This window comes from Symsagittifera roscoffensis, chromosome 2 (genome assembly GCF_963678635.1).
Source record: "Symsagittifera roscoffensis chromosome 2, txSymRosc1.1, whole genome shotgun sequence".
In the NCBI taxonomy this organism is placed as follows: Eukaryota; Metazoa; Xenacoelomorpha; order Acoela; family Convolutidae; genus Symsagittifera; species Symsagittifera roscoffensis.
In genome coordinates this window covers 15,051,724-15,079,126 of record NC_087063.1, presented here as the reverse complement: position 1 = coordinate 15,079,126, position 27,403 = coordinate 15,051,724, and the positions used below count along the sequence as shown (strand labels likewise).

General features: G+C 35.6%; 1 protein-coding gene across 1 annotated transcript in view; it reads right to left on the bottom strand.

Annotated features, from left to right (window-relative positions):
* Positions 1 to 27,403, bottom strand: part of LOC134839707 (uncharacterized) — a 46,199-nt gene that overhangs the window by 5,415 nt on the left and 13,381 nt on the right. Inside the window, exons 4-5 of the mRNA XM_063855328.1 lie at positions 7,219 to 7,411; positions 4,681 to 4,879 (exon numbers count right to left, since the gene is read on the bottom strand). Of these exons, the coding sequence (XP_063711398.1) occupies positions 4,681 to 4,879; positions 7,219 to 7,411 (392 nt within the window). The remainder of the gene's footprint in view (positions 1 to 4,680; positions 4,880 to 7,218; positions 7,412 to 27,403) is intronic.

Sequence of the window (27,403 nt, the reverse complement as noted above, 5' to 3'; positions counted from 1 at the left end):
GAACCATGCGGAAAATACATTCTGTTTTCTTGACGACATACTCATTGTGTCTAAAGGAAGTGAACAAGAACATGAAAAATTGATCATGAACGTGCTGGAAAAGTTAGACAAAGAAAACTTAGCACTAAAACTGTCGAAATGTGACTTCTTTCAACAGGAGGTGAATTGGTTGGGACATAAGTTATCGTTGGAGGGTATTTCTCCAAAGATAACAAAAACGGAAGCGATATTGAAGCTTAGTCCGCCAACTTCATTGAAACAACTTAGATCATTTCTGGGTAGTATAAATCATTTGGCCAAATTCATTCCAAACGCAGCTACCTTAACTGAAAAGTTGAGACCTCTGCTGCGAGAAGAAAATGAGAAAAAAAACTCAAAAGTGTGAAAATTCAAGTAAAAAAATTTGAATGGAAAGAAAAACATTCGGAGATATTCGAATAGATGAAAACAGCGGTTGCGAATATAACAAAAATTCATTATTACGACCCTAAGTTGGCTACTAGGGTAAAATGTGACGCCAGCCATAGTGGGCTGGGGGCATCGTTGGAACAACAAAACTTGGAGGGGGAGTGGATACCGATTGCATTCGCTTCCAGATATTTAAATACACAAGAAAAAAATACTCCACAAATGAACTAGAACTGCTAGCAGTAGTATGGTCTGTTGACCGATTTAAACATTATTTGTTAGGAAAAGAATTCGTGATAGCCACAGATCATAAAACACTGGTTTCTGCCTTGGATGAAAATAAGTCAAATAAAACCTACCAATCTAGGCTGACTAGATGGGTAGACAGATTACTACCCTATCAATTTAAGGTTCTTCATTTACCAGGGAGAGATATGGGTATAGTAGATTACCTATCTAGAAACCCGAAGGGTGAACCATGGCCGGAGTCAGTATTGGATGAAAAATTTCTAGTCACATCGATCGAACGTTTTCATAAAGCTCTCGACTGTTTAAACAGTCGACTGGGTGATCACGATAGGCTCGACCGGAACGAAAACGTTCTAGAATATTCTAGAATTGACCAAAATCTATCAAATCAGAACACGTCATCTACCCGTTGCTATGGCAACCAAAACGGTTCAAAACGGACAAAGCACGACCGGAACGAAAGAAATGAAGATTCACGTTCGTTTCAACGAGAAAAGTTTGAAAACTTAAAAATCAGTTTATCTCAAAATCGTCAGCAAATACAGTCGGTCGAATCAGTTAGAAAAATCGGAAAGTTATCAAGTCGTGAATCACAAAATATGCACTCAGGCGAAACAGCGAAAAGAGGAAAAGAAAAAAGATGGTCAGAATTCAGGATCGGAATAACACAGACACATTGAGGGAGGAAATAACAGAAACGACGTTCCAAAGAACCAGAATGATACAAAGGACCCCAAACAGATCATAGTCAGAGAATTCGGACTTTGAACAAATACCACAGGCGAATTGGAACCTGTTGAACAGACAAATCAGAACAGACACGGGAAATAGCGGTCAGTCAACATCAACTGCTACAACAGCCCAACCAATGTTAGTTTCATTTTGGGACCTAATAGGATCGGAAAGGAGTAAGGAACCCCGATCAACGATGGAAACAGAAGCCAATTCGGTGATGCAGAGCCCGAAACCACCGGGACAAACCCAATCAGGAGATGAACCTGAGATTGGACAAATCATTGAAGTGGATTTAACGATGGACAGCAATGATGAATCGGACTACAGTTCAGGAACTGAGACTTGTATGGTCACACCGCAACAGAAAACGAGAGGTGGACATAAATCGCGGAAAAGCAATTACCAACTGTCGGAGCAGTTAAATGAAACAAATGGCCCACTATCACTCGAGAAATTATTCGACAAAAGTATACTGGCGGAACTAGTATCAGAAGATACTTGGATGGATCGGCTCAGGCGAGTGGTGGAACGGAACGACAGACACGGATTTGAGCTAATGGATCCATACACCAATCCTCTGTGGCACCAGATGTCGGTAGTAGATGACTGCCTACTGGTGGACAATTGTTTAGCCGTACCAGAGAAGCTGAGACAAGCGGTGCTTCGACGACTTCATCAAGGAAATCCTGGCCAAGAAGCGATGTTGGAGGTTTCCAACTACTTATGGTGGCCACACATGCACAAAGACATAGTCAATATGGCCGAAGAGTGTAGGAGTTGCACTCGTTATGGTAAGAATGCTAAATATATAATTCCAAAAAATTCGGCCAAACCACTTCCACTGTTGACACAGCCTGGTCAAGAATTGCAATTGGACTATGCGGGTCCATTCTAAGACCATAAGGGGAAGAAGAAAAATTTGTTAGTTGCTATTGATAGATACTCAAAATTTCCGTCAGTTAAAGTAACGAAATCTACATGGGGAAAATGAACAATAAAATTTCTACGTACCTACATTGACACACATGGAATACCAGAATCGCTTAAAAGGGATCAGTTTTCCGGGTTTACAGGAAAATCAATGAAAAAATTTTGCACCGAAAACAATATTACTCAAAAATTCTGTCCAGTCGGTGATCAGCGAGGATGTGGACTAGTCGAACGAACAATACAAACTATTAAACGAAGATTGGGAGTAATGCTACTCGAAGAAAAAGTACAATCTATTAAACTGTGCTTGAGCACAATAATTAGGGACCTAAGATGGAATAAACAGAAAACAATAAATTTGTCTCCGTTTGAAGCGCATTTTGGTCGATTACCAAAAACTGAGTTTAAAATTGCAAGGGATAAATTTCTGAAGGAATCTGATCGTTTAGATAAAGAACATTTGGAGAGATCGGCGTTAACAGCATCGCAGTTGAAGAGACGCATCGATCAATCCAGGGACAATGTAAAAATCATACGAAAAGGTCAGAATAGCCGGGACGTCAGCCCACTGTTTCTACGCAACACTGCGGCGGCAAAAGAAAGAGCTAGGGCAAAGGAACTAAAGCAGCTACTAGAGGCCAATGCGAGATGGAATGTCACCAGACGGGATATCTCAGATAGCGAGCTACGACGAATTGTAGACGAAACGAGCACAAGAAATTCCGAACTGAGAAAGTAATTCCTATACTCATGGGAAAGAGGATTTATCAAAGACAAACAGACTACATCGAATGATAGCTGGTCAGGAAGCTTCCTCCGCAAACATGAGCAAAAGGAAAAGTGGAAAGGCCCTAACAATACCGCTGAAAGGCAAAATAGTGGCAGAGACACCATCAACAATCAAAACGGCTGCTGGTGCAGTATATCGAAAGAGTGATATAGCGAGATCAAAACTGCAAACACAGCCAAAAGCACAGAGTTCGGAGAAAAGGAGGAGGAGGAGCCCAACGGGGGAAGAACCTAGGAGCAAACAACAGAAGACAGTATCACATCATGAAGACGTAGACAGTGAGTCGGCTGAAGAACATAATGCGAAAGACCAGGGGCCAACCGATCAGGAAATAGAAGACAATCGAGTAATGGACAAGTTTCAAAACTCGCCAAACGTAGTTACGTCGAAAGAAACAAAGACGGGCGGGGGGCTAAATCTAGGAGAAAAAAGGGTTAAGCCAAATAGAGCAGGACCACTAGTCCAAAATGCAAGAGCTGCAAAGGCCAAAACGCAAGAGCCACGTACAACGAAAGCTGTCAAAACAGCAAAAGAATCAAAGAAGCGGGATACGAGCAATGAAGCCGTCTACATAGAGTCGTCTGCACCGAAAGAAGCTCCAGTGAGTAAAAGGATCACACGGCAAACTAGCGAAAAGGAAATTCTGGAAACTTTCCGGAATAACAATATGACAACAAAAGAATGGGAAGAAATCACAAACCAAGTTTTGACCCGAGGGGTACAAAACGAAGCAGAAAAACTACTGACTCAACAAGCGGAATCAGTCGACATTAGCCCGGCAGTATTTGCGGACGAGTCGGACAAAGAACGGGATACAACGACAGTTAGACGAAGTTAGTCGACAAACAAAGAACCAGGGACCAAAGAGATACGGCAGCCCAGTATCACACTCTGTAAAGTTGATTAGTTGTGAGGACGATATGACAGAGCTAAATTTGGCAGCACTTGAGGCCTACAGATTGAGATTGGCGAAGTTAAACATCAATAACAAAGAAACAACATTGGAGAACAACACGTTTGACCTACTAGAGAGACATCTGTTCAAAAGGAAATTCGGAGCTACATCGTTGGATGAGTCGGGATCATGGAACGCTGCAAGAAACAAAGCGGAAGTGATGAAGAAAACAACCAAGGAAAACTAAGCTAAAATGAAAACAATTCAGTAAACTGAGACTTATATACTATTTATAAAATTTTATAAGGGTATTATATAAAATTTTGTTGTCCTCAGGGGAATGTGGTACCGTGTAGTACTGTTGCCACAGTAACCTTGGAGAAAGTGTTATTAAAATTCTGTTATGTATTGTTAGTATTATTCAAGGCCATCCATGCAGGCCAAACGTAACAGTCATTTGGACGGTTGCGATCTTAGGAGACACATGAACTGGATCTCTAACAAAACCAAGTAAATCAGAAGTCTAAATTAAATGTTTCAATTATTCTCCTTTGTTCTTACCTACTCATAGCATAACATTATCACACCTTCAAGTACACCTCGAGAGCGCCTCAAAGTAAGCCTTAGGGGAAAATGTCAGGAGAAAACTCAAATGATGACAAAAGATGTAAACCTGGTGATGACGTCATCGTGGTGCAGGGTGACCTGGTCTCGTTGAAGCAACTGGCTGTTCCACTGCTGGAGGTATGCGTCATTTACAGGGTTGAACCCCGGCTTCAGTTTCACATCCACACTCCATTGTGTGTCTCCCACGAAGTCGGGTGCCTCCAGGTAGAACCCACAGACGTCCTCGTAGTCGTAGTCAAATACCTCTGAAAAGGAGAGAAGAAAATTCAAGAGATAAAAAATACTACTGTTATAATTGTTTGTTTGAAAGAAACCAAATGCATGATTTAATAATTTTTATTGGATAATAAAAACCAATACAACAGCTGCAACACTATAAAGTTCAAAACAGATTTTTCAAAGTCTTGTACTAAAATCAAAAAATTGGAACCAAAATATACGCTTCGGTTTAATTTATAGGTTTCAAAAAATTAAACCAATTTTTTTTTTCAATTTTCCCATCTTATGACAAATTTTAATGAAAATATCAGCCGCTTCTTGCTGAACAAAACGTTTTTGCGAGTTAAGTTGTTTTTAGCTGGCTATAAATATTTGAGCGTATTTTAACTTTTTCTACCTACATGCGATTTTTAGTACGTACAAATTATGTTAAAATAAGCAACGTTTGTCCAATTTATATGAATGAAAATTCATATCTCTCGCAAGAGCGGATATAGGGTGATGGATGCCCTCCTCAGGTTTTCGACCCCCTCACCAACCAAAAGGTTTCCCCCTTTGGTATTATTTTATTATCCATTTTCGGTCGAGCAACTCTTAAGTTTTCTGAAGGCGCCTCATGCTCTAAAATGTACTAATTTTTTAGGAGAGCGCGCGAAAAAAAAACTTAATTTTTTGGTCAAAATTTTTCCAAAAAATGCACAAGAACGGCACTTATGACAAATTTTTATTCAAAAAAATTCCCGCGGCGCAGAGAAAGGGTCAAAATAGGGTCTTTATAGTGTTCTGGGAGCACTCCAAATATCAATTTGGTCGACCTAAAAAAGTCGAGAAATAATATCAAAAAAATGAAATTCGCTCTCCCTTGAGAAATTCCTGGACTGCCTTGCCTCTCAACTGGTCTCGAATAATTTTTGTTTAAATATATTCATATATGAAATGTAAACTGATCAAACTAATATGACCTTTTAGTTGGCGTCAATTCAATTTGAAACAATTATGAGTATAGAAAGTTTGTCACGATACCCATACGTTGTTAACGTTCTTTGTAAAATTGGTCTGATTATAAAAATACCACCACAAGCATATGGTTTCCTCATTTTCTTCCAAAGCTGGAAGAAGCTCGTATTTATCACGGCAAAGATTTGCATGAACCGAATGCCTCTTTGTTGTTATTGAATAGTTTCTGGTAGAGAAAATATCAGAAAACAATTAACTTCGGGCAATATCAAACACAAGGAGTGAAAACTTGAGAAGCGCGAAATTAATACGACAATAGCTTGCCTCAATTCAAATCGGAACAAATTCGTAATGTGGCATAATTCGCCACGTACAAATAGCTCGCGTTACGCTTAAAGCTCCACAAAAATTTTTCACATAGCGTTTAAATTGCTTCAACTCAAGGCCAATTCGACAACTTTCAAACCACCAGAAATTTATCAAAAAATCGAAGTTTAATTGTTCCGACTTTCGATACGAAAGTAACGGAATATTTGTGCTCGGGTGGGTTTTTTTTCTTCAGACAAATTTCGACTTTTTAACTAGCCATTTTTGTCGGAATTTTTTTATATCATTCGAAAGATATTGTTGTCCTAAGCTTGAATTTGAAAAGACATTTTACCTGTGATCATTTTTCGTAAAATTATGAGGGTTTAAAGATTGCCATTTTGGCCATTTTGGGACAATTAAAGCGCGATATAATTCGCGCTATTAACGCGTAGGCGGAGATTTAATCCGTCTTAAAAATTGTTCGAAATTGGTTGAACGAAGCTTATTTGCCATAATTGATTTATTACAAAGAGCGAAATTTATCTTTTTGTATTTCATATGGCGTGTGGGGGGATGATTTTCAAAAAAAAATTCCATTTAAAAAAAAAATTTAATTTAATTTTTTTAATGTTATTACTGCTCCATAAACCATAAAAGGCAGTCGGAACATTCAGGGTTTCGCCCTGATACGAGCAGTCTCGTTATGTTTTACTGTTGAAATCAGGAAGTCGATATATTCAATGGGATAGAAATCTTTTTAGGTAAAATCTGCTTTTTCGATCGTCGGAATTCGACTGAATAAAAAACCACCCCCAAGCATAAATTTTTCGTTTCGAGATTCGGACAAAAATCATCATTTTAAAACACACGAATTTCTCATGCAAAAATTTGAAAAGCAAAAAGTTACATAACGCCAAAAAAACTTATTTTTTATGCAAAATGTCAGTGAATGTGCGTAAGTGTGTCTGCGTAAAGGTGTGTAATGGGGCATTACTTTAAACACGCCCACACACACACACAAAAAAAAACTTTTTTTCTGCTAAGTGTTAATGGGGGATGTTAGTGAATTTTAAGGAAACAATGCCTCGATTTTTGAAACCTGGATCTTGGAATTCGTAGTGATGGTTGCTGAGCAGACACATGTAGTCGAACAGTCCGTCCTCTATCTCGTGGTCGTGCAGTGCCATTGCCACTAGGAAGCTGTCAGTCGCCAGGAAGTCCTGAGGCTTGTCCAGTCTACTCCTGCTCACAAAGTCCACATATGCGTCATTGCAAACTGATACTTTGGACACCTGCAACAAATAACTTTAAATCTTGATGTGAAAAATTTTAATGTTTTAACTGCAGTCCCAGAACAAGCAAAACTATTTTCATGTAACGCCCTTATGGAGTGATTTCCAAAACGAGACATTATGTACCCAGAGGGGTGATGATTAAGTCTTACAATATTAGTAAGCCAATAATTCAAAATGGCCTCCTGGTATATGGCTGCACCCGTTTTTCTTATCTCAATTTATTTTTTCTATTGCAGAAAAATTTATCAAAATGACATTTTTTGAAGTAAAAATAGGACAGTTGTGGATGTTCAGCAGAACAAAATTGTTCCGTTTACTAGCTTTATGTTCATGATCTTCTCAATTTCTGTCTGTGATCATTTAATGATAAACTTCTCTCTAAATTTTTGATTTTTTAACCATTTTTCGTTGCTAAAGTTTTTACATATAACACCAAGAGGTCGTTGCCTGCCTTTTTACAACAAAACGTTTTGTGAAATATTGTTCAAAGAGCCTATATACAGATCAGACGTTCTCGGCTCTTGATTGTCATGAGTGAAAACAAAGATATTGCCAGAAAATCTTAAGTACGAAGAAAGAATGCAATTTTGTGCACAGAGTTAGGGATACGTATATACTGGGAAGCTCAGAACCAACCAACTTCATCGTTCAATAATATACTGTTTTGCCTTATAAAACAATTGGTTTGGTATGTCAGGAAACGTAATTTGATTTGCGGTTCCAGCATGAAAATATGACTCTCCAATTCCTTCTAAATATCGAGATAGCACAATTTTTTTGATCAAAATTTTAAAAGTTTTGAAAAATTAGAAAAAAAATTCTTTTGGATTTTAAATTTTGAGATTTTTTTCTTCGCAGACTATTAGCAAACTTCGGCTCTTTTCCAGTTTCCCCCCCCCCCCCCTTTAATTTTTTTGAAATCCATTAAATGAAAGTCTATTTAAAATGAAAGTTATAAACTGCATTAAAACGTGTCAGCGTGAACAGGTGAACAAATTTCTACGACCTTTCTAACATGCAAATTGCAGTGTGAACAATCTATGAACAGCTTTGTTTTGTAATTTTACAAGGAGTGGGAAACTGGAAAAGAGCCCAAACTTCTTGCATTTAAGCGTAAATTATACTTCAAAAATTGAAAACCCGAATTTTCCAGTTTCCAGTTTTTAAGTAATTGGGATTTTTTGAAACAAAAAAGATGCAACAATTGTTTTAAAAAAAATAGCTGTAAAACATGTAGAATGAAGGAAAAGAATTAAATAAGAATTAGTATTTTATTATCTTCATTGTCGGGTTTAATCAAGTTAAGGTAGGTAGTTGCAATTTCAGCTTCATGTATGACCTTCCAAATTCTTCTAGTTTTTAAGATATCGCGATGCTTATAAAATGTTTAAAAATTTTCTAAATAAAAATTCAAATATGGAGCTAAAAATTAATGCTAAAAGTTGTACCGAAAAAGTACGGGAGTAAATTTACGGGTTTACTGGATAGTTATCTAAAGTACAAAATTTGAGAAATTTGGTTTTTCGAATGATAACTATGGCCTCATAGTTAAACTGGACATTTTTTTGATAAGAAAGATCTTGTTATTATTTCAGTCTTGTGAATTTTCAAAACCATGGTTCAGTGCGCAAAGGTTTTTTCTTAACTTTCATTCACAACTGATCAACCAAAATTAATACTCATGATTCTGGAATGTAATTAGGCAATTAAATATTCTGAATTCCCATAGGCGTCATTACAAAAAAGAGCCGCTTTTTAAAAAAAACTAGTGACCTGAACTTAAAAGTATTCGACAAAGCTCAAACAAATACTGACATCAAAATTAAGTCCAATAAATTTTTGTCAGATTTAATTTTTTTAATGACATTATAAGCCATTAACAATAAAACCAAGGGTGTTCTGTCCGCTCAAAAGCCAGAATTATTTAAAAATTAAACACTGAATTTCCTGAAATTTGATTTAATTTAGCAAATATTAATCAAAATAAACAGGCATTCCAGAAACTGAGAAACTTGTGACATTCGACCAGAATGTGAAAAATGCAATCTCTGCAGAATTCGAATTTTTAGCAGCGAGCCTTCCGGATTGATGATTATTAAGAATTAAGAACGTTATTGGAACGATTGGCCAAACGGTGAGGGCTAGAATATTCTGGTATTTTAAAATTTTAAAAATTCGAAGTGATGACGTAACATTTCTGAGAAACGTCAGAAACGGCCATTTTGGCAAAGAAGTAAAAGAAAAACACACAGAACAACATTAGCTGCGCTAACAACAACTACGGAATTGAGATTGAAAAACGACAGCGAGTTACAGAGTAACAGAGAACACTCCGAGTTGCAACTATTGTACTGCTACAATAGTTGCAGGGCCGTTGCAGACAACGGTGAAGGGTGAAAGACGGCCTTCCGGATTAAGGGGAAATCAGGATTAACGAGCTTGATCCAGCGGATTCATCAATCCGGAAGGATAAAGGAACTGAAACTTTTATCCTGTTACGTAAACTTTTAGCCTCCTGTCATGTCCTGACTTGAATTTAATTGATATCTGGATTCATTTTTTGATAAAGATGAGAAGCTAGGAGTTGGGGGAAAGGGTTGATCCATCTTCGTTGGAGATGATGATTTTTATCTACTGAACAAAAACAATAGTAATATAATAAGTAGTAGCCCTGTTTTTAGGAGTGACCTCGTGGTCTGGGGATACTGAGACCCAGCCATGAGCTCACTGTTTCTGCATGTAATCTAGTTAATTTGAGTGTTTTGACCGAAGCCGAAAGCAGTAACGTTTTTGTCGACCCGATGTTAGAAAGACCACCGAAAAGTACTGGCTTGGTAGAGACGGTGAAAAGCATGCAAAGCTCTGTTTAGACGTTAGCCAGTCGTCTTAAGACTTAGTTTTGTCTTCCGTCGATATGTATCTTCCTGGCGAATGTTACAACTTTTGACAGAGACAAAAATTATATTTATTGCACAAAGGCATGCTTTAGAAGAGCCTAAAGGCTTTCCCTGATATTTTTCTGTACAACACTTGGCTTGGGTCCTTCTTAATTTGATTCAGAGAAAAATAAGTTTTTTTTTAATGTGGAAGAATTCACATTTGCAAGAAATTGCTTAATTAATTAGTGATCAAAATGCAATAATAATTGCTTTTTCTAAATATACTTTTTTGCGTATTGGCGTTTGCAGAAGACGGTGTGAATAATTTTTTAATCTTTCAAAACAATTTGGTAACCATTGCTTTTAGCCCTCTTTTACTAACCAGAAAAGCAGAAAAACTTTAGAAATTGGCGAATTTATATGATGATCTGTAATCCAGCAAAAACCAAACAGGTAAAATTTATTTTCGAGTCTTATTTCTGACAAAGATTAAAATCTGGAGACACCGTAGCAGGCTTTAGCGGTCCAGCTGAATGTTTTTCAATGAACGATTGAATGTTGTGATATCGTATTCAAAATCACAAAAATTTTACATGGCGAAAATTTTAAATGCCTGAAAAAAATACAGTTAAAGCATTATGTTTAATTTGGATGATAGATGGTTCTAGTGGATGATAGAGAGTGTAGATGGTTTTGCTCTCCTGTGTTTTTTTTCTAAATTCTTTTTACTTGATTGTGGTAAGATTTTTTAAAGGAGCCCTCAATGATTAACTTCATTGACCTCGCTTGTTATTTTATAACCATTTTAAATTGCTCCTTTGTTTCAATTATTCTAGAAAACAATAAACTCAGTTTTTTCCTGATTGATTTTCAAGGAGTGTTGATTAAAACAATTCAACAAGCTAGTGATATTTTTCAGACTCTCTTTCCTTTGGCTTTTTTTCTGACCATTACTCAACAACTTTATATCAGCTCCATGTTTCTTGATATCACAGTTTATCGTTTTGAACATATCATTTACATTTAAAGTAACCAAAAGGGATCCTAGGAAATTAATTTGAGGAACTCTTCTTACGACTGTGAGCCCATCTGATTTTGTTCCATTTAAGACCACTTTGGGTGTCTGTTTGTCTCATAACTTCTAATGAGGCGTAAGATATGTGAACCAAAGTCTAAGTAATCCAACTTTTCTAGCATAAATTGTGATCATTCGAGTCGAAAGCTTTAGATAATTCAAGGAGTGCACCTGCAACGAGAGTCTTATGATCGACTTCTGTTCTGGTTGTTTCTTATAAAAACCTTAAGGCTTCTGTGTTAGAAAAATGTTTTCAGAGCCAAATTGATGTTTACTCATCAAATGAAATCTATCTAGGTTTTCGAATAATTGTTGTTGAAAACCTTTTTTCAAGAAAACTTGTCTGTGCGGGATTAATAGATAATTGTCTGTAGTATGTTGCATCGCTTTAGCATCGTTTTTTATCGCTGGTTTTGAACAAAGATATTATATAACTAAATTAAATCTATCCGGATAAGTTTCGAGAGCCAGAAGTTCATGAATTGTTTCGGTTACTGGAGAAGCTATTTCATTGGCCGCATCATTTAAAGCCCATGCTAGTATTTTAGAAGAACCAAGGGAATATGGACTCTCAAAGCACAAAAAAATAGTTTAAGTACTTCATGTCTAGTAAAAACCTAAAAAAGAAAGATCCCCTGCTGATAAGATGTTTTGGCTGTACAAAAATTTGAGGAAATAAGTTCCAAAAGACTCGCCTGAATTACCGAATTTTAGATTAGAAAACGTACTATTTGTTTCCTATCAATTAAAAATTGCCAGACGAAACCTTAATCAAAATAGTATCAGATTTATTTGCTGTTTCTAACTTTGCTTATAAGGTTCCATTTTAATTTACTTGATGAGGCTGATTAAATAATTTGATTGACAGCTTTACCACAACTTTTCTCTTATTTTTTGACACTAGAAAATATAGGTTTGCCAATTTTTTTAAATTTTTTTGTCATTTAGTATTCACGTTCATTGTTTAAACTGTGCGTGATTTGTGATACCTTTTGGTTAGTTAGTGAAAAGACCAATTTTTCGTTTCTTATGAAGATTTTTTAATCAGATCATGTTTCAAAACTATTTTGTGAAATAATTTTCAAAAACAGTCAATATATTGTGAGCATCAATTTGCAGGTAAGTATTGGATCAATATGATGTTTTTAACAAAATGTGTTAAATTTTCACACGTTTTTTTCGTTTAGGCTGAATTACATAAGTGATAACAAAACAATACGAGTTTCTTATACGACCATTAAAGCTGAAGCGATCTTTTGTTTTTCAATTGGTGTATCAATAAAATAGTCAAAGGTTTAATTATCAGCAGATCTTGTATGTGTAATACTTTTGGCCTACTGATAAACCATAAGGAAATATTATCTCATCCATTCTTGCTTTTGATCTTTGTTCAGACAATTAAAACTAACAATGCTTTTTGTAATTTGTTCAAGAAGGTCAGTAAGTAGCTTTTTCAAAGAACAGTAACACAATTTACTCAAAAAGTTTTTGCTTCGATCAACTTGAGTATCGATACACAAATTTGCAAACTGAAAATCAAAACTGTTAAAATCATACCTTAAATGTCCTTTTATCTTTGTTGGGGTTATCCGAGTACCCATTACAATGAAAAACTTGACATTGTTCTTCTTTGGGGTTGTATGTGTCATAATTGTCTTTAGAAGCAAGCCATGTTTCACTAAACTCAAAAACAATGTTGTTGCCTGAGTCGTTTCGCAGTATAGTAGTATGCATATAGTGCACTAGGATCGGGGGGGGGGTTGTCATACATGGATGACCATTAGGTATAAATCATAATGGTCACCATGTATTAAATGATCAGCAATGGTCACCATGTAATAATCCTAATTGTCACCATGTATAATTTTATACCTAATGGTCACTATGTAATAATCCTAATTGTCACCATGTATAATTTTATACCTAATAGTCCTCATGTAAAACTTCGGTATATTATTGAGTATTCCCACTGAACGTTGTGGAAACGGGAATGGAATTAAGTTTTGGTCGGTGCATGTTTTCCCTTCTAAAGTTTGGGGGTATTGGTTTGTTTACATGTAAATGACGTTATATACCTATTATATGCGACCAAACTATATGGTATATAGGAAAGCACAAGATTTTGGCAGCGTAGCTTAACTGTTGGCTGCGGTGAACGATTTCCTTCAAAAATGCATGTTTTATTGCTGAATCTCGAAGAAAAGAAAATTCGTCAAGTGCGGCGGCCGCCACCTCTATTTAGGCAAAAATCAATTTGACCGAAATAAGAATGAAAAATTACTTTAAGCCAAATGAAGCTAAAAAATAAGGAAAAATTACGAAACACTGAAAACTCTAAAATAATGAAATTGGCTTGAAAATTTCGACATTTCCATTTTCCGTGTCTACAGGAGACTGAAAAATAAACGTCTGAAATCTATGACAAAAGCTTTGATTTTATAGAAAGATTGAAAGTGCTAAAAGGTTGAAGTGGCTAAAGATCTTGAAAAACGGGAACACTGATGAAAGCCAAAAGTGCCCATAAATTTTGCTGCAATCATTTCTAAGACTTGTACCTAACTTTTTACTATAAAACTGAAGTGGAACAAAATTTCTTGGGGTCCGAGTAGAGGAAAACGCATGGCGCTCGACTCTCAGCCGAAAGGCGGCGTTTCGAAACCCGTCCGGAAATTGTACTGAAAGGAGGCAACAGTTGCTGGTATGGTGATATCCCCCCATAGATCGATTTCGCACTTTTTTTCTCACTTTGATAAAAAACTTAACTTCTCGAATTACTGCTATTCAGTTAACAATTGGGTAAAATTTCAATTACTAAAAGAATGAATTGTTCAAAATTGAATTGTAAAATGTATATATCAACAATATTAAATGGTTAGTTAATGGGTAAGCATGTGAGTTAGGAAACGTTTCAAAACATGATCAGTTATGTAAACAAAATCAGAAGCATCACCATTAAAGTTTTTATCAAAAATCAAATGTGCAATATAAATACAAAAAGAACCGCACATGGTAGAGTTTGAGTCTTGCATGGGAAAGTTTGTCATCAATTTAGTCACTTGATGAAAATTCTCGTTCAATCGCTTATACAGATTGGTGTACTGCCAGAGAGGGAGACCGAGAGGATCAGCGAAGTATAAAACATTTCTTCTGTTGCATATCACAATCCAATGTGTCCCCGGAGAATCTGATTTTGAAGTGTTCACAATCATAAAGATGTTGTTTGGGATGTGAGGTGGAAAATTGTCGGCTGCAAATACTCCAAAAAACTTATATTTCAGATGTTTACAATTCTGAATGAGGTCCTGCAACTGGATTTCATCCATTTTCAGACTGTCGAAATGGGAAGGACGTTCTTTGTAACTTTGCGGTCGGAGGTAATAAATACATTGGATGAGCGTATACCCCAAACAAAAATTTCCAGGTTTGCTGTCAAAGCGTTTGAGAATTGAAGATCGAGTGAAACTGAGCAGTTAGTAAGTTCTGGATGCAAGAAGTCATGAGCTGCCTGCTGTGTGCTAGTGAGATCAAAACACATAATAAAGTGCTGTTGGTAGTTATCCAGAGTGATTCCCAGCCCGCAGTGCAACAAACCCAGCGCTGATAGCGTGTTGAAGAAGAGACGTTTATGATCTTGTGTACTGATTGGTGTACTTGCTATTGGTAAACAATTTCGTCTCAAAGTAACTTGCTCCAATCCAAATTTTTGATAATGAAAAGGATTCGTTCGGTTTGTTCCTAGAAATGCATTATTTGTGTTCAATGCTATGATAATTTGTCTCACCGGTTCACGAGCAAAAATATCTTCCTGTTGCCAGCTGCGCTCACCAGCTGTTGCAAGAAATGTTTTTGTAATTTCTTCTTAATATGGGTAGTTCGCAGGAGTTTTGAGCAAAGTTGATTCAATGGCAGAGAGCACATGGTCAGTCACAGTCATTTTTCTAACATATAGGTTCGCTTCGAGTATTTGCAGCTTGTAATGCTTGGCAGCATCTTCCGATATAATGAGAAAGTCTTCATGAGAACGTCTGTAGGAAAGTCTGAGGGTAACACCGCTCAACAAATGCTTGTCACATGTGAAAAAATCGACTCCAGCGGGTCCATAGAACCAAATTTCCCTCGATTCACGGACCAGTTCTCGTTGAGATGTGAAATCAGCTGCATCTATTGCAGCGGGATTGTTTTCAAAACGATATCCCTGACACTTAAGCCATGAGTCCTTGGCTCCTTTGCTGTTAGAAAATTCTGTTCCAATAAAGCTTTTATGCGCAAAATTACTATTGGCATTTGAGATTTTGAGTCCATTAGCAGAGAGGGTACAGTCAGAGAAAAGGGAATACAGGGAGTTGTTTATGAGGAACGGTGAATCAGACACAGTAGGATCAGTGTTGTCGTATCGCAGATCAGCTCCATTTGATTGCGTTACTTTGCATCGTATTTCCAAATAAATTTTTTGCAGGTCAACAAAATTATTACGGTCACCGGTGATTTCTAATTCAAGCATTGGTCCATTAGGTGAATAGACAGGTCCAATTTTTTGATCAAAGCGTTTTCAAAAGTAATCAAAAGAGGTTGTTTTTCAAACAAATCTAGAGAGCTATGGGTAGCTTCATTGGGTAACAAATTAGCGATCATTTTTTATGTTTGAGAAAAATCTGCTCGACTTCTCACTGGTCTGGTTTTTCTTCGAATGGTTGTTTTTCTTTTTCGAGCCCCTACTGACCTTCTTCTTCGTAATCCATTCATTGGTGTCTTTCGACGACGTCGTCTACCACCACCGAGTTGTTTTCTTGCAGATTTTGTGACAGTGTTTTTCAATGCTTGTTTAGGAGACTTCTTTTTCATAGCGACATCAATTAGTTCTGGCGCTGCACTCATCAAAAGTTCTCTGCCCAGTTTTTTCGCAGCCGGTAGAATAACCCGTCGTGCAAACGGTATAGCAACACGACCAATACCAGCAGCCAAAGCGCCAAATCCACTGCCGCGTTGTCGGTAGTGTCCAGAGAAATGAGGAAGTGAAGCTTGCTTTGCATAATATTGTTCCATTGGTTTTCAATCAAAGCGCTTGAATTTTAGAGTCAACACAACTTTACCAGTTCCTGCAAAGGGCACTAGTCTTCCAGTTTCTGTGCGCAACTGTACCGATATTGATTGTACAGATGAAGTGAATAATTTTTTGTAGTCTAAATTAGTGAAGTTTTTTCGATGATTAGGTTCAATGCTGCAGGCACTACCGTTTTTGATGCGTCTATTTGAATCAATGACGCGTAACAATGGGGCCTTTGCATCACCAATAGTTTGGTATTGAATAATGTCAATATAGACAAAATTTAGACTTGTCCCACTTGATAAGTCATATGGGAAATGAGATTCGTACAGTTCGTTTCCCTCATAAGATGCATCGAAGGAGGGTATCATTTTGTAACCAATGTGATATTCACCGTTCTCATCAAGTTTTGCATTGTAGCCTAACAGACTGGGTATTTGGGGACTTGGGAATGAGATTCCTTCATTTGCGTTCATCCAAATGCTCATGCTATTCGTGATTTCTTGAGGACTCGCATCAAAATGAATTTTGTCTTTGAGTTTTGTTTTTATCTCATTAATCAATTGTTCTATAAAAGTGTACTCTCCTGATTTGATAAAAACTTTTTCGCCATAGTAGGGTCTGGAAATTGTATTCCGATTGCCAGCGTTGGATTTACTGGCTACTACTTCGGATGCTCTGAAGTACGTAAATTCCTCATCAGTAACATTGTTTAATTTTGTTGGGAAAATTATTTCTGAGAGAGCAACTCTCCAATCTCCGTCTAAAGCTATTTCTTCTTTACAAAAATTTCTAAAACTGGCCAAAGTGTTGTCTGGGAAATAATCCATTGATGCTGTTGAAATCAAATGTACAGTAAACTCATCACTGCCCATTTTCGTTATAATCAGCTTTGTTTCCAATTAAACTAAGTTCTTTTTCATAAAATTTTCCGCTGATTTCTTCCTTTTCCGCATCAATGAGACTGTATGTTGTAGGGTTTACAGTAGGAATGGCAACTATTTCAAAAACTTCGTCTGTAAAAATCTGCTTGTAACCTTTTCTAAAAGGCAAGTCAGTCTTCGCTATTCGCACATAGTCACCAACATAAAATTTTGGTTTCTGTACCAACTTCGATGAACTGTTTGCAATTAATGAAACTAAAGCAGGTACATGTTTTCTTGTGACCTTGTTTGGAGCCAATTTTGTTACTCTATTAACGCGTGAGTTAATCGTTTGAACAAAACTTTGTAATTTTTCAATATAACTGTAAGTCCATTCAAACTCCAAGTATTTGTAGATAATACTTTTCAGCGATCGAATGTTTCTTTCGGCAAACGCTGATTTTTTTTCACTGTGAGTATTGTATTTGATGATTTCTCGTTTAGTACATAACTTTTCGAACTCTCCTTTAAACTCGGTGCCTTTGTCAACCCAAACTTTTTTTGGTTGTTTTGTTTTGATCATTTTTTTGAAAGCTTCGGTTGTTTCCTTAGCATATTTGGTCTTCAGGGGTTCCACTCGTAAGTAGCGAGAGAGACAATCGACAGCAACCAACAAATATCGTACCCCTCGGTTATATTTAGCCAATTTATCAACATAAGCCAAGTCAAGAGACCAAATTTCGTTGATATCGTTAACAATCACTTTTAGCCGAGGATATGTTTTGCGAAACAATCCATACTTTGTATGTGATGATTGAGATCTCAGAAATTTTTTAACTTTTTTTGGTGAGAGTTGACTAGCATTTGTTAAATTTTTAACGCTACCAAATGCAGCTGGACCTTTCGTGTAGAGTAATTTGAGTTTCTTTTCTTCACTGATAGTAGGATTTCCATTCTTTTGTTGACGTCGTCGCAAACGATTCTTTACTGCTTTCATAGTTTTTATCATCGTCGTCATCGTCGTCGTTGGTGATGGGGAAAAATTCTTTTTTCTGTGTTTTTCTTTTGTCGGATTGCTTGGTTTTGGGTTTGAGAGTTGTCGATCGAGTCTTCGAAGAGGAGGGTTTAGATCTCTTCGAGTACTCAGTTGTCGGGTTGTCGTCGGAGACGAAGGAGGAAGAAGTTGAGAAGGGCTTAGCTGCTTCGCTCTTAAGTGAGCGGAGAATCTGTTTGGCATAAGTGTTGGACACTAAGCTAGGATCAAGATTCAGTTCTTTCAAAATTTGTGGATAAAAAACACCCTCAAGTTTTTTTGTGTTTTGCTGTGTATCGTACAAAAAAGATTCAATTTTAACGAGTGTTGGTTTTCCTTGAATTAAAACATATCCGTCAACGTCTAAAGTCAAGGATTCAACTTTGAACAACTGCTTTAGCACGATGTTTGCCCTTTCCAATTTATTAGCTTCCAATAGCTCTTGAATGGATTCCATAACCTTTCGAAACACTTCAGCGGTTTTTCCATTACTTTTTTCATCGTTTTTTTCTGTTCTCTTTGAGCTTGTCTGCTGCAGTGAATTGTTTGATTCAAAATTTTTTTCTGCTTCATCATCACCATCATCACTGAAATTAGTATGTGCAGATAAATTTCTTTTTCGAAGATTTGGTACTACATTATTAGGGGTTAAAGGAATAGGAGATGTTGGGTTTAATGATGGTGGAGAGTCACGGCTGATATTTCGTTCTCGAAATCGTTGTATGTAATTGAGTTGAGATGGTTTGTCGTTAATTAACGGATTATGAAGGATTTGAGATTGTGGTGCAGTTTTTTCATCTGGAGCATATGTTTTTCGAGGAATGAGGATGAATTCTTCAGCATACATGCCTGAGGTTCTAGTTTTTCAGGTAAATGTAACACGATTCTCCGATTGATTTAACCAGTGAAATATTGTTTGCCAAAACTTTTCGTTTTTCTCGGATACTAAACTTAGGGTCAACAATTTTTCCAAATGGTATTTTCTTACTCTCGATGAAACTTTTGTTAGCTGGAACATGTCCCAGAAAAACATTCACAAAACAATCGCAAAGAAATCTAATAAAATTTGAATCAGCTCCTGTCAAAATTGATCTACAATGGCGACTATTGAGCATTTGCTTCAATATACATAATTCTTTCTCTTTCATTTTCGAGAGATGTGATAACTGCTTTTGAGGATGGTAAATAGAATATGGTTGGTGATGGTGGAACTATGTTTGACGAATAACGAAGACATTCTGAAGTTTTGGGATCCAAGTCTATCAACAGATGACCAAAATCTTCTTTCGTTGCCAACTGATACGCATGACGGAGGAATTTTGCATTATTCAACTGTCTGCCTAAATAATCAATTTGTTGAATGTCTCGAGGTGATTTGAACAAAATTAAGTGAGTTGTATTCAAATCTATTGTACGTGATTGCTTACTTTGCTGAAATAAATTGTGCTTGACATAAATAACATGAACATTTTTATGTCGGCCTGCTGTAGCTAATTTAACAAAATCTTTTTCATTAAAAATTTCTTCACAGGTATCATCAAAGACAATCATACAATCCCGTAAGTTATTAACAATTTCAAAGCTGGACAATTTTATAAATTCAATATCAAATTTGTTGTGAGAAACAAAGGAACGGTATTTGGGTTGATCGTGAAGATAAAAATAAAATATCTTGTTATATGATGGATAGAATGTACCTTTGAGAAACATTTGAAAAATTAAATCAGTTTTGCCAGATCCCGAGGGACCTGAAACGGACATAAACAGACGATCTTTTGTTGAAATGATCTTATTCATTATTATAACTTGGGATTGGGTAACATGTAACCAACTGTACTGGATAGTATTGAAAGCCAAATGGCAGTTTCGTCACAACTAAGATTGTAAAAAGACAATTTTGAAATAGATAAAGAGAGCAAAATGAAAATGAAACAGACTTGTGTGAAAAAGACAACTTCTGCAGACGGAAGAGAAACAGAATTACAAAATTTCCAAGATCTGTTTTCGTGAGATAAAGACTGTTCGGCACCACCAATGTCTACAAAGTCGCAATCATTGTTCTCAACAGTGGTGGTTTCTTCAATTTCCATGTTTACTGGAAGACTTTTTTTTGCTTATTTGTATCAAGGTTGATAGTTACAACTGCATACCAATCGCCTTTTTTTCTCTCTGATCTATTGCCGTTTGGTTTGTATTTTATTATATATCTTGCTATGTTTTTGTCTGTCAGAAGTATCCGAACAATTTTTTCTACGTTTCCGGTACTGATTTCGTCAAATAACTCTTTTGGTAAATTCTCACCTGTTAAACTCACATTTTCTTTTGGCAAAAATATTTTTTTGAAATTTTGAATTTTCAAACACGACATGTTAGCAACTAGTAATCACACAAGATCAAAAGAAAATGAAGACAATCAATAAATATATTTATTATGATTCACAAAACTTGGTATATGTATGTGATTCGTCATTTCGGTTCAACAGGCAAATCAACTCCTCGTTCAATGAAGAAAAACTCATATTTTGTGAATTTGTCATGGTTACAATTAGATTTGAACTTTACAACAAAATGAGCAGCAACTCTGATAGTGGCTTGAACTAAATGTATTTCCTCAACGTTATCAGTTTTGACTAATTCTTTCAGTTCAGCTGGAAGCTGATGGTCATGCAAATGGATTTGTCTTCTCTCTCCCAGCTGAGGTTGCAGCCCTTCCAGGTTGAGATTGAACAACGGAATTGACTGGCGAAATTCCTGGAGTCTGGACATTGTACAGGTGAAAGTAGTCAAAAACTGTAAAAAATTTCCGTAAATTGTCGATTTCGATATCGTTCAGTGTAATTTGTTCGAGTTTTTGCAGGAGAGGTTTTCCTCGACAATCTAATATGCCTGTCCGCGTAAGAGTAACTTTAATTCTTGGTGTTGAATTGTTTTCAGGACTCTGATTAGTCATTGAAGCGTAAACCAACAAATTTGGAGATAAGGTTGTTTGCATCATTGGACAGTTCATTTTGTAACCAATCGAAAAAAACTTTGGATTTTCTACGGGTACAATGCTTTAATAATTGATGTGAGGGAAGTAAATGAGAATGTCGTTTGCAAATATGTTTTTCTTGACCCAATAACTGTTCAATCTTTGGGCAGCCAAAATCTTCCAAATTTGTCACGGGTAATTTCAAGTATTCAGCTAGTAAAACAGATTTTTGTGTACCTTTAGCAAAAAAATGGGAATTTGGGTTCCTCAAACGAATGCTATCAAAAATTTGATCCAAGTATGAGTAAGGGTATTCACCTTCGTCCCAACGAAGCCCGTGTAGAAATTTAGATACCCAATTGTACGCTTTTTTCTCTTCTTTTGATAAATTGTTGAATTGGACTGGTGGCAGAAAATGAATTGTATCAATTGTATTAGCAGAGCAAACGGAAAGTTCCTTTATGATCAAAGGTTTCTTGCCACATTTAAATCCCTCAATATCTAAAATAATGAGATGATTGAAAAACAATTTTTTAGTTTTCTTTCTTTGGGTTAACATGACTTTCACTCAACATTCCAACAAACGAAATAACTTTGGTTTGAATGCTTTAAGAAATAAGCAAAACGCAATACCTGTCACGTGACCCAGGTAACAGTTTTTTATTGGACAAGGCAAAACATATGTGTACCCAGGACCGGTATGATTTTTTTCTTGCAAATATCCCGCTGCGTCATGCAATATAGCATGTATTCTAAGAAATTTGAAATGTTTCAAGTGTTTGTCGAGCGACGAATTGTCTATTCCAATTAAACCACCATATGGTCTGTTTTTCAAAACAAAATCCAAATTAACATCAGCATCCAAATACAAACAAGTGGCTAAAAAATACTGAAATCTGACTGATTTGTCTGGATATTGTGATTTTAAGTCTATAAAAATTTCATGAATGAGTTTTAAATCGAAAGTTGAAATCATGTTTACTGAACTCAATATAATAAAAATGGAATAATGAAAAGTATCAATTAAAACTTAACTTTCTCTTCAACAATAAATTTCACAAATAGCACATCAGTATCTACATCAAGTTTTCCATATCCACTTGTCAAAATATCCATTATTTTGCAAAAAGCGGCAGAATGGGGTCCATTAATTAAACTTTCAAATCTTTTCAAAGTTTCTGTATTCATCTCATCTGTTTGAACATGTCTGCTTTCTGTATGTTTCTTTGAAACTGAAGTCGAAATTCTTACGGATTTGTTTGACGTCGACGATGCAGCAGGCGTAACTGTATTATCAATTAGTTTCTGTCCCCCAACGGCCGGAGATTTCTTGCAAACGTTTTGATTTGGTGAAGTTTGTTTGTTAGATGATGTTGCAGAAAGCAATAAATTGGGTAAACGTTTTTTGATTGCAGTGAAATCTAACAAATCGAGATTGGCTGCAACAGGTTGTGCTGAATAAGTGAGAGCTAGTTTAAGCTTGTCAAATAACTCACCGTTTCCTTTGACATCTTTAGCAGGAGAAATTAAGTATTTGAAGCAAGTGAAAATACAAGGAACACTGAAACATTTTTGGGACGGAAAAAATTGGTTTAATTGTTCCTCTGAATCTACTTGAATCAATATATGGTAATGAATTTTTTTTTCATTCTCGACTGAAAAAGGGCAATATTCAGATTTGAAGTGGCTTCCAAAAGCATAATTTTTAAAAGTAGATAAATTAGGAATTTTTTCAGTGATAACAAATTTGAAATTTGGTTGAAATTTTTTGAAATAATCAGGTAACACAACTTCGAACATAGCTTCTGCCATTTTGTAAAGGAAAATTAATTCGAGTCGTGCTTGAAATCGTTTGTGTTCGAGGAAAGTTGAGATTTCCTGGCTCGTTTACAGTTAGATTGTGGTTTGTCTTTGTTTTCAACAGTATCAGAAATTTCACTTGTTTGCGCTCGGATTGACTTTCCCGACTTTATTAATTTTGAAAATTCTTCGCTGCTTAAGGAAAGTCTTTGTACACATTCAAATTCAGCGCCTTCAGTTGCTTTTTTGAAAACTTTCAGGAATACATAAGTTCCAGTTTGGTCATATGTTTTCAATGTAGCACGCACTAGTCTTTTACTGTTTTCCGAAATATCGAAATAGCAATCGCCAAAATCTTTATCTGCATTTGCTGTGGTGCTTGTTTTGGTTTTATTCATTGTAACGAGTAAATTTTCAAAGTAACTTGATTCAAAACTGAATAGAAAGAAATGAATGGTTCCGATTGATTGTATATGTCTGCAAAAGAAAGCGTTGTATCTATTTTAATTTATATACACATGTACTTTATATCGCAAAGATATTGGATTGCAATTTAGTTCAAATGGATAAGTATTTTGTGCATGTACAACTGATAAGAATTTTAATGGGTGTTAAAGGTCACAATGTTTAAACGTTATTTTTGATACAAGCTATTTGTTTGAATGCAATTTAGATAAACATAGAATACCACGCAAGGTAACATAAATATTTTACACGCCCTCCCTTATTAAACTGATTAAAAACTACATAGGAGGTCTTGAAATTTCTAATTTTAGAAGAACCAATCCCTATTTTAATCTCTTGAGGCGTTTTCACAATTCATTTCAGTTTCATTTCTCTCCGCGTTACGTTTGTCATTTTCTTCCAACTTTTCTTCAAAAATGCCTTGTTATATTATTGCCGGATATTCCAATCACGAAAGAACCATTTTTTATGAAACCGTTCACGGTAATTTTGTAGCAATAATTAACGAAGAAAAAAGTTTCAATTCTGATGAGTGGACTTGTACTCATCACGTTATGGTTCCCAAAAATTTTTTACATTTATTCAGTAAACTTTCCTTAAAAATTTCAAAGAAAGACGAAGAACTGAATATAAAGTATTTGAGTTACCTTACAAATTCTGGTAAATATACGGATCCTGACGAGCCTCTTGCTCTTCAGGTTGATATTTCAACTTTATCAAAACCAGTAAAAAATTTTTTGTATAAATACGATTGTGATATTACTCCGATGTGTGAAAACCAGTTAGAATACTTTGAAGAAATTGAATTTTTTGATCGTTTATGGGGAATGGAACAGATTGAATCACCATCAGTAGTTACCCCGAAAGCTGATCCTTCCCCTGTAGTATCACCATGGCTTGACGAACCGGGTTGCTCAACTCCAAAGCGTACCCCTGAGGCTACTGTGAGCAACCACATGGAAAACTTAACCCCTTCTCTCTGTCTAGCGCCAAAGAAAAAAAGGAAACTAACAACACTAGAGAAAGCGCAGGAGTATTTGGACCTTATATAACTTTGAAACTGAGGTTGAGTTTTATTGATTTTTGTTTGTATTTATTGTGTATAATAATTTAACTTTAAAATTGAGTTTGAGTTTGTATCTTGTATTTGTTCTTTAATTATCACACGATTGGGTTCTGATTAAAAATTTATTTCAAAAGCCTTTAAAAATTGAAGTTTAAAAAATCATTTATTTTTAATAAATTGACTATTTTTTTTTTCAATTGAAAACAAAAAAAAAATCCGTAAAATTTTCATTTTTTCCACAATTAGGATTTAACATATTAACATTGAAGTTCTTATTTACAATAGTGATCTTGAGAAAAAACTGAAAAGCATCCATATATATGCTAATTTTTAGAAAACAAGATTAAAAAAATCAATTTCGTTTTTGAAAAAAGATAATTAACGTCAAAAAAAAACTGGAAAAAAATAATTTTGGATGAAAACTTATGTTGTCATATGTTTATTCAAATAGTTATCATACAAATTAAACATTATGAAAAATAGTATAAAAGATGTTTAAAACCAACTTTTTGATAAAAATACTTATTTTTTAAATATTTTTTAGTTAAAAATTTGATTTTTTAATTACAAAAAGGAAAAAAAAGCATTAATTTTTTTCTTTTTCTACAAATTGGAGTTACCATTTGATCATTGATACTGTTGTCTCCAAAAATGATCCTATTGAAAAAAATACAAGTATTCATCATCATGCTAAATATTTGAGAAAAATAATAAAAATCAAACTTTTTAATTGATGACTCATCGTTTTTTCATTTTTACGAAAAAATCAATTTTCAACCAGAAGACGCAATTTTTTATTATGAGCAAGTGGTGTTATTATGAAAGTGCATTGAGGGGCACGACTAATGAGATTGTGGGAGTTGATGTTTTTTCAATAGTCTTCGAGAAAAACGCTAATCCCCTTAATCCCCCCTAAAACAACAAACTCATTTCTCTTTACAGAAAAGTATTTTTTCGGACTTTTTTTTCAAATCGAAAGACAATTGAGACAAATTCATGATGACATGGACCGTGCAACCGCTCCGTGATTGACATCATTGATAGCAATGCGCCTGGAAAGTTAAAAAACTGTCATTTTTCAGTTTTTGCTTTACTTATTCATCATTTCAACTGTTTTTGATACTAATTTTGACATTTTTATAGGATATTCTGTCCCCATGACAACTGGGATATTTAGGATCTATCATGTGTTGTGACATGCTCAACTTTTATTCGCAATTTCGAAATTTTCATCAATTTATATTTTGAATTGATAAAATATAAATGTAAAACTTTTCTCTCTTGGCTCTAAAATCATTTTGGATTAAAATTTAGCCCAAACTTGGTTGGCTTAGATTAATTTTTATCGTTTGTAATAATTAATAACGTTTCAAACAACAATTTATCTGTTTCGTCCAATCGAATTTGAGTTTGCCAGTTATGGCGGGAAATTCAAATCTAATTCAAATTTTGGCGGGAACTTTAATTCAAATTCAAAATTACGCGCGCAAAACACAAACCGTTTTCTCTGCAATTGGTAGACGAACAGTTATGCTTCCCATTTACTGTTGTTTCTGAGTGTAATTTGAGATCACTTGATTCTTTTTCTTTCTTAAAATCAATAGCTTAACTTATTTCAAAAAATGTTCAAATGCAATTTTTGTCCACTGAAATATGCAAATAAGAGCAATAGAAGTCGCCATGAGCGTGACAAACATTTTGTTGAAAAAGGACTTATTGTTTATCGATGCAATGAGTGTTCATTCACGGCTCAAATGCTTTCAAATTTACAAAAACATATTCTTCACACTCATGGTCAACTTGGAGGTGTTTGTGATTATTGTCATTTGGGATTTCATTCGCCCAAAAACTTATCAGCTCATTTACTAGCAACCCATGGTCTTCCTGTTATGAGAGCTGCCTCTGCTGATTTAGCCACTACAAGTGCCGCTGCTAATGCTGCTCTCGGTGATGTGCATGCTGTCGATGAAGACGAAATCAACGGCACCAATCTTCAAAAAAGTGAGTCTGCTTTTTTCGGTGTTCTTGAAACGTATGTGATCGGCGGAAACCAACCCATGGATGAAAATCAGCCGATTGACCTTTTGCAATTTATGCAAGAGAAAAAAGATGAAATTCAAAGTCTCATAATCGATCGAGTTGCAGAAGGACCTAGAAAAGTTCAGTTCAGCGCTAATTTAGGTTTGGTAAAACCTAAAGTAATAAATGATTCTAGTAAAACTGAGCACGACGAGCGGATTGACATTTATGCAAACTCTGATATGAAACCTGTGATGAGCTTAGGATTAGAAGATGATGAGTTTTTTGAAATGGTCGAAAAAATGCAAGCAGTTTTGGAGACTTTTGCATCTTATGGAAGCGGTTGGGTTTTGCAACACGTAATTCAAGTTTTTGTTAAACTTGCAAAGTTTTCACCAATCCGTGGGTCATCTTATATTGACTTGCCTTTTCGAATTCGAATGTCCCAGAATTTGATAAACATTAGAAATCACGAAGATAATAATTGCTTCGAACTTTGCTTTACCGCTGCTTATAGTCTGAAGCATGGTGTTGACCTACTTCTAACTGATCAACAAAAAGCGAACCCAGCAGCTGCGCGGACACAACCTGATACATACACTGCTGAAAGTGCACACAAAGCCCAAGGTAATTTTGATTCACCCATGAGTTTCGCTTCAATTGGAAAATTTGAACAACTTAACGACGTCCGGGTAAATGTGTTCCAGTACCACAAGGGAGATTTGTTGCCTATGTATATATCAAAACGACCAAACCAAGATAACATCACCCAAA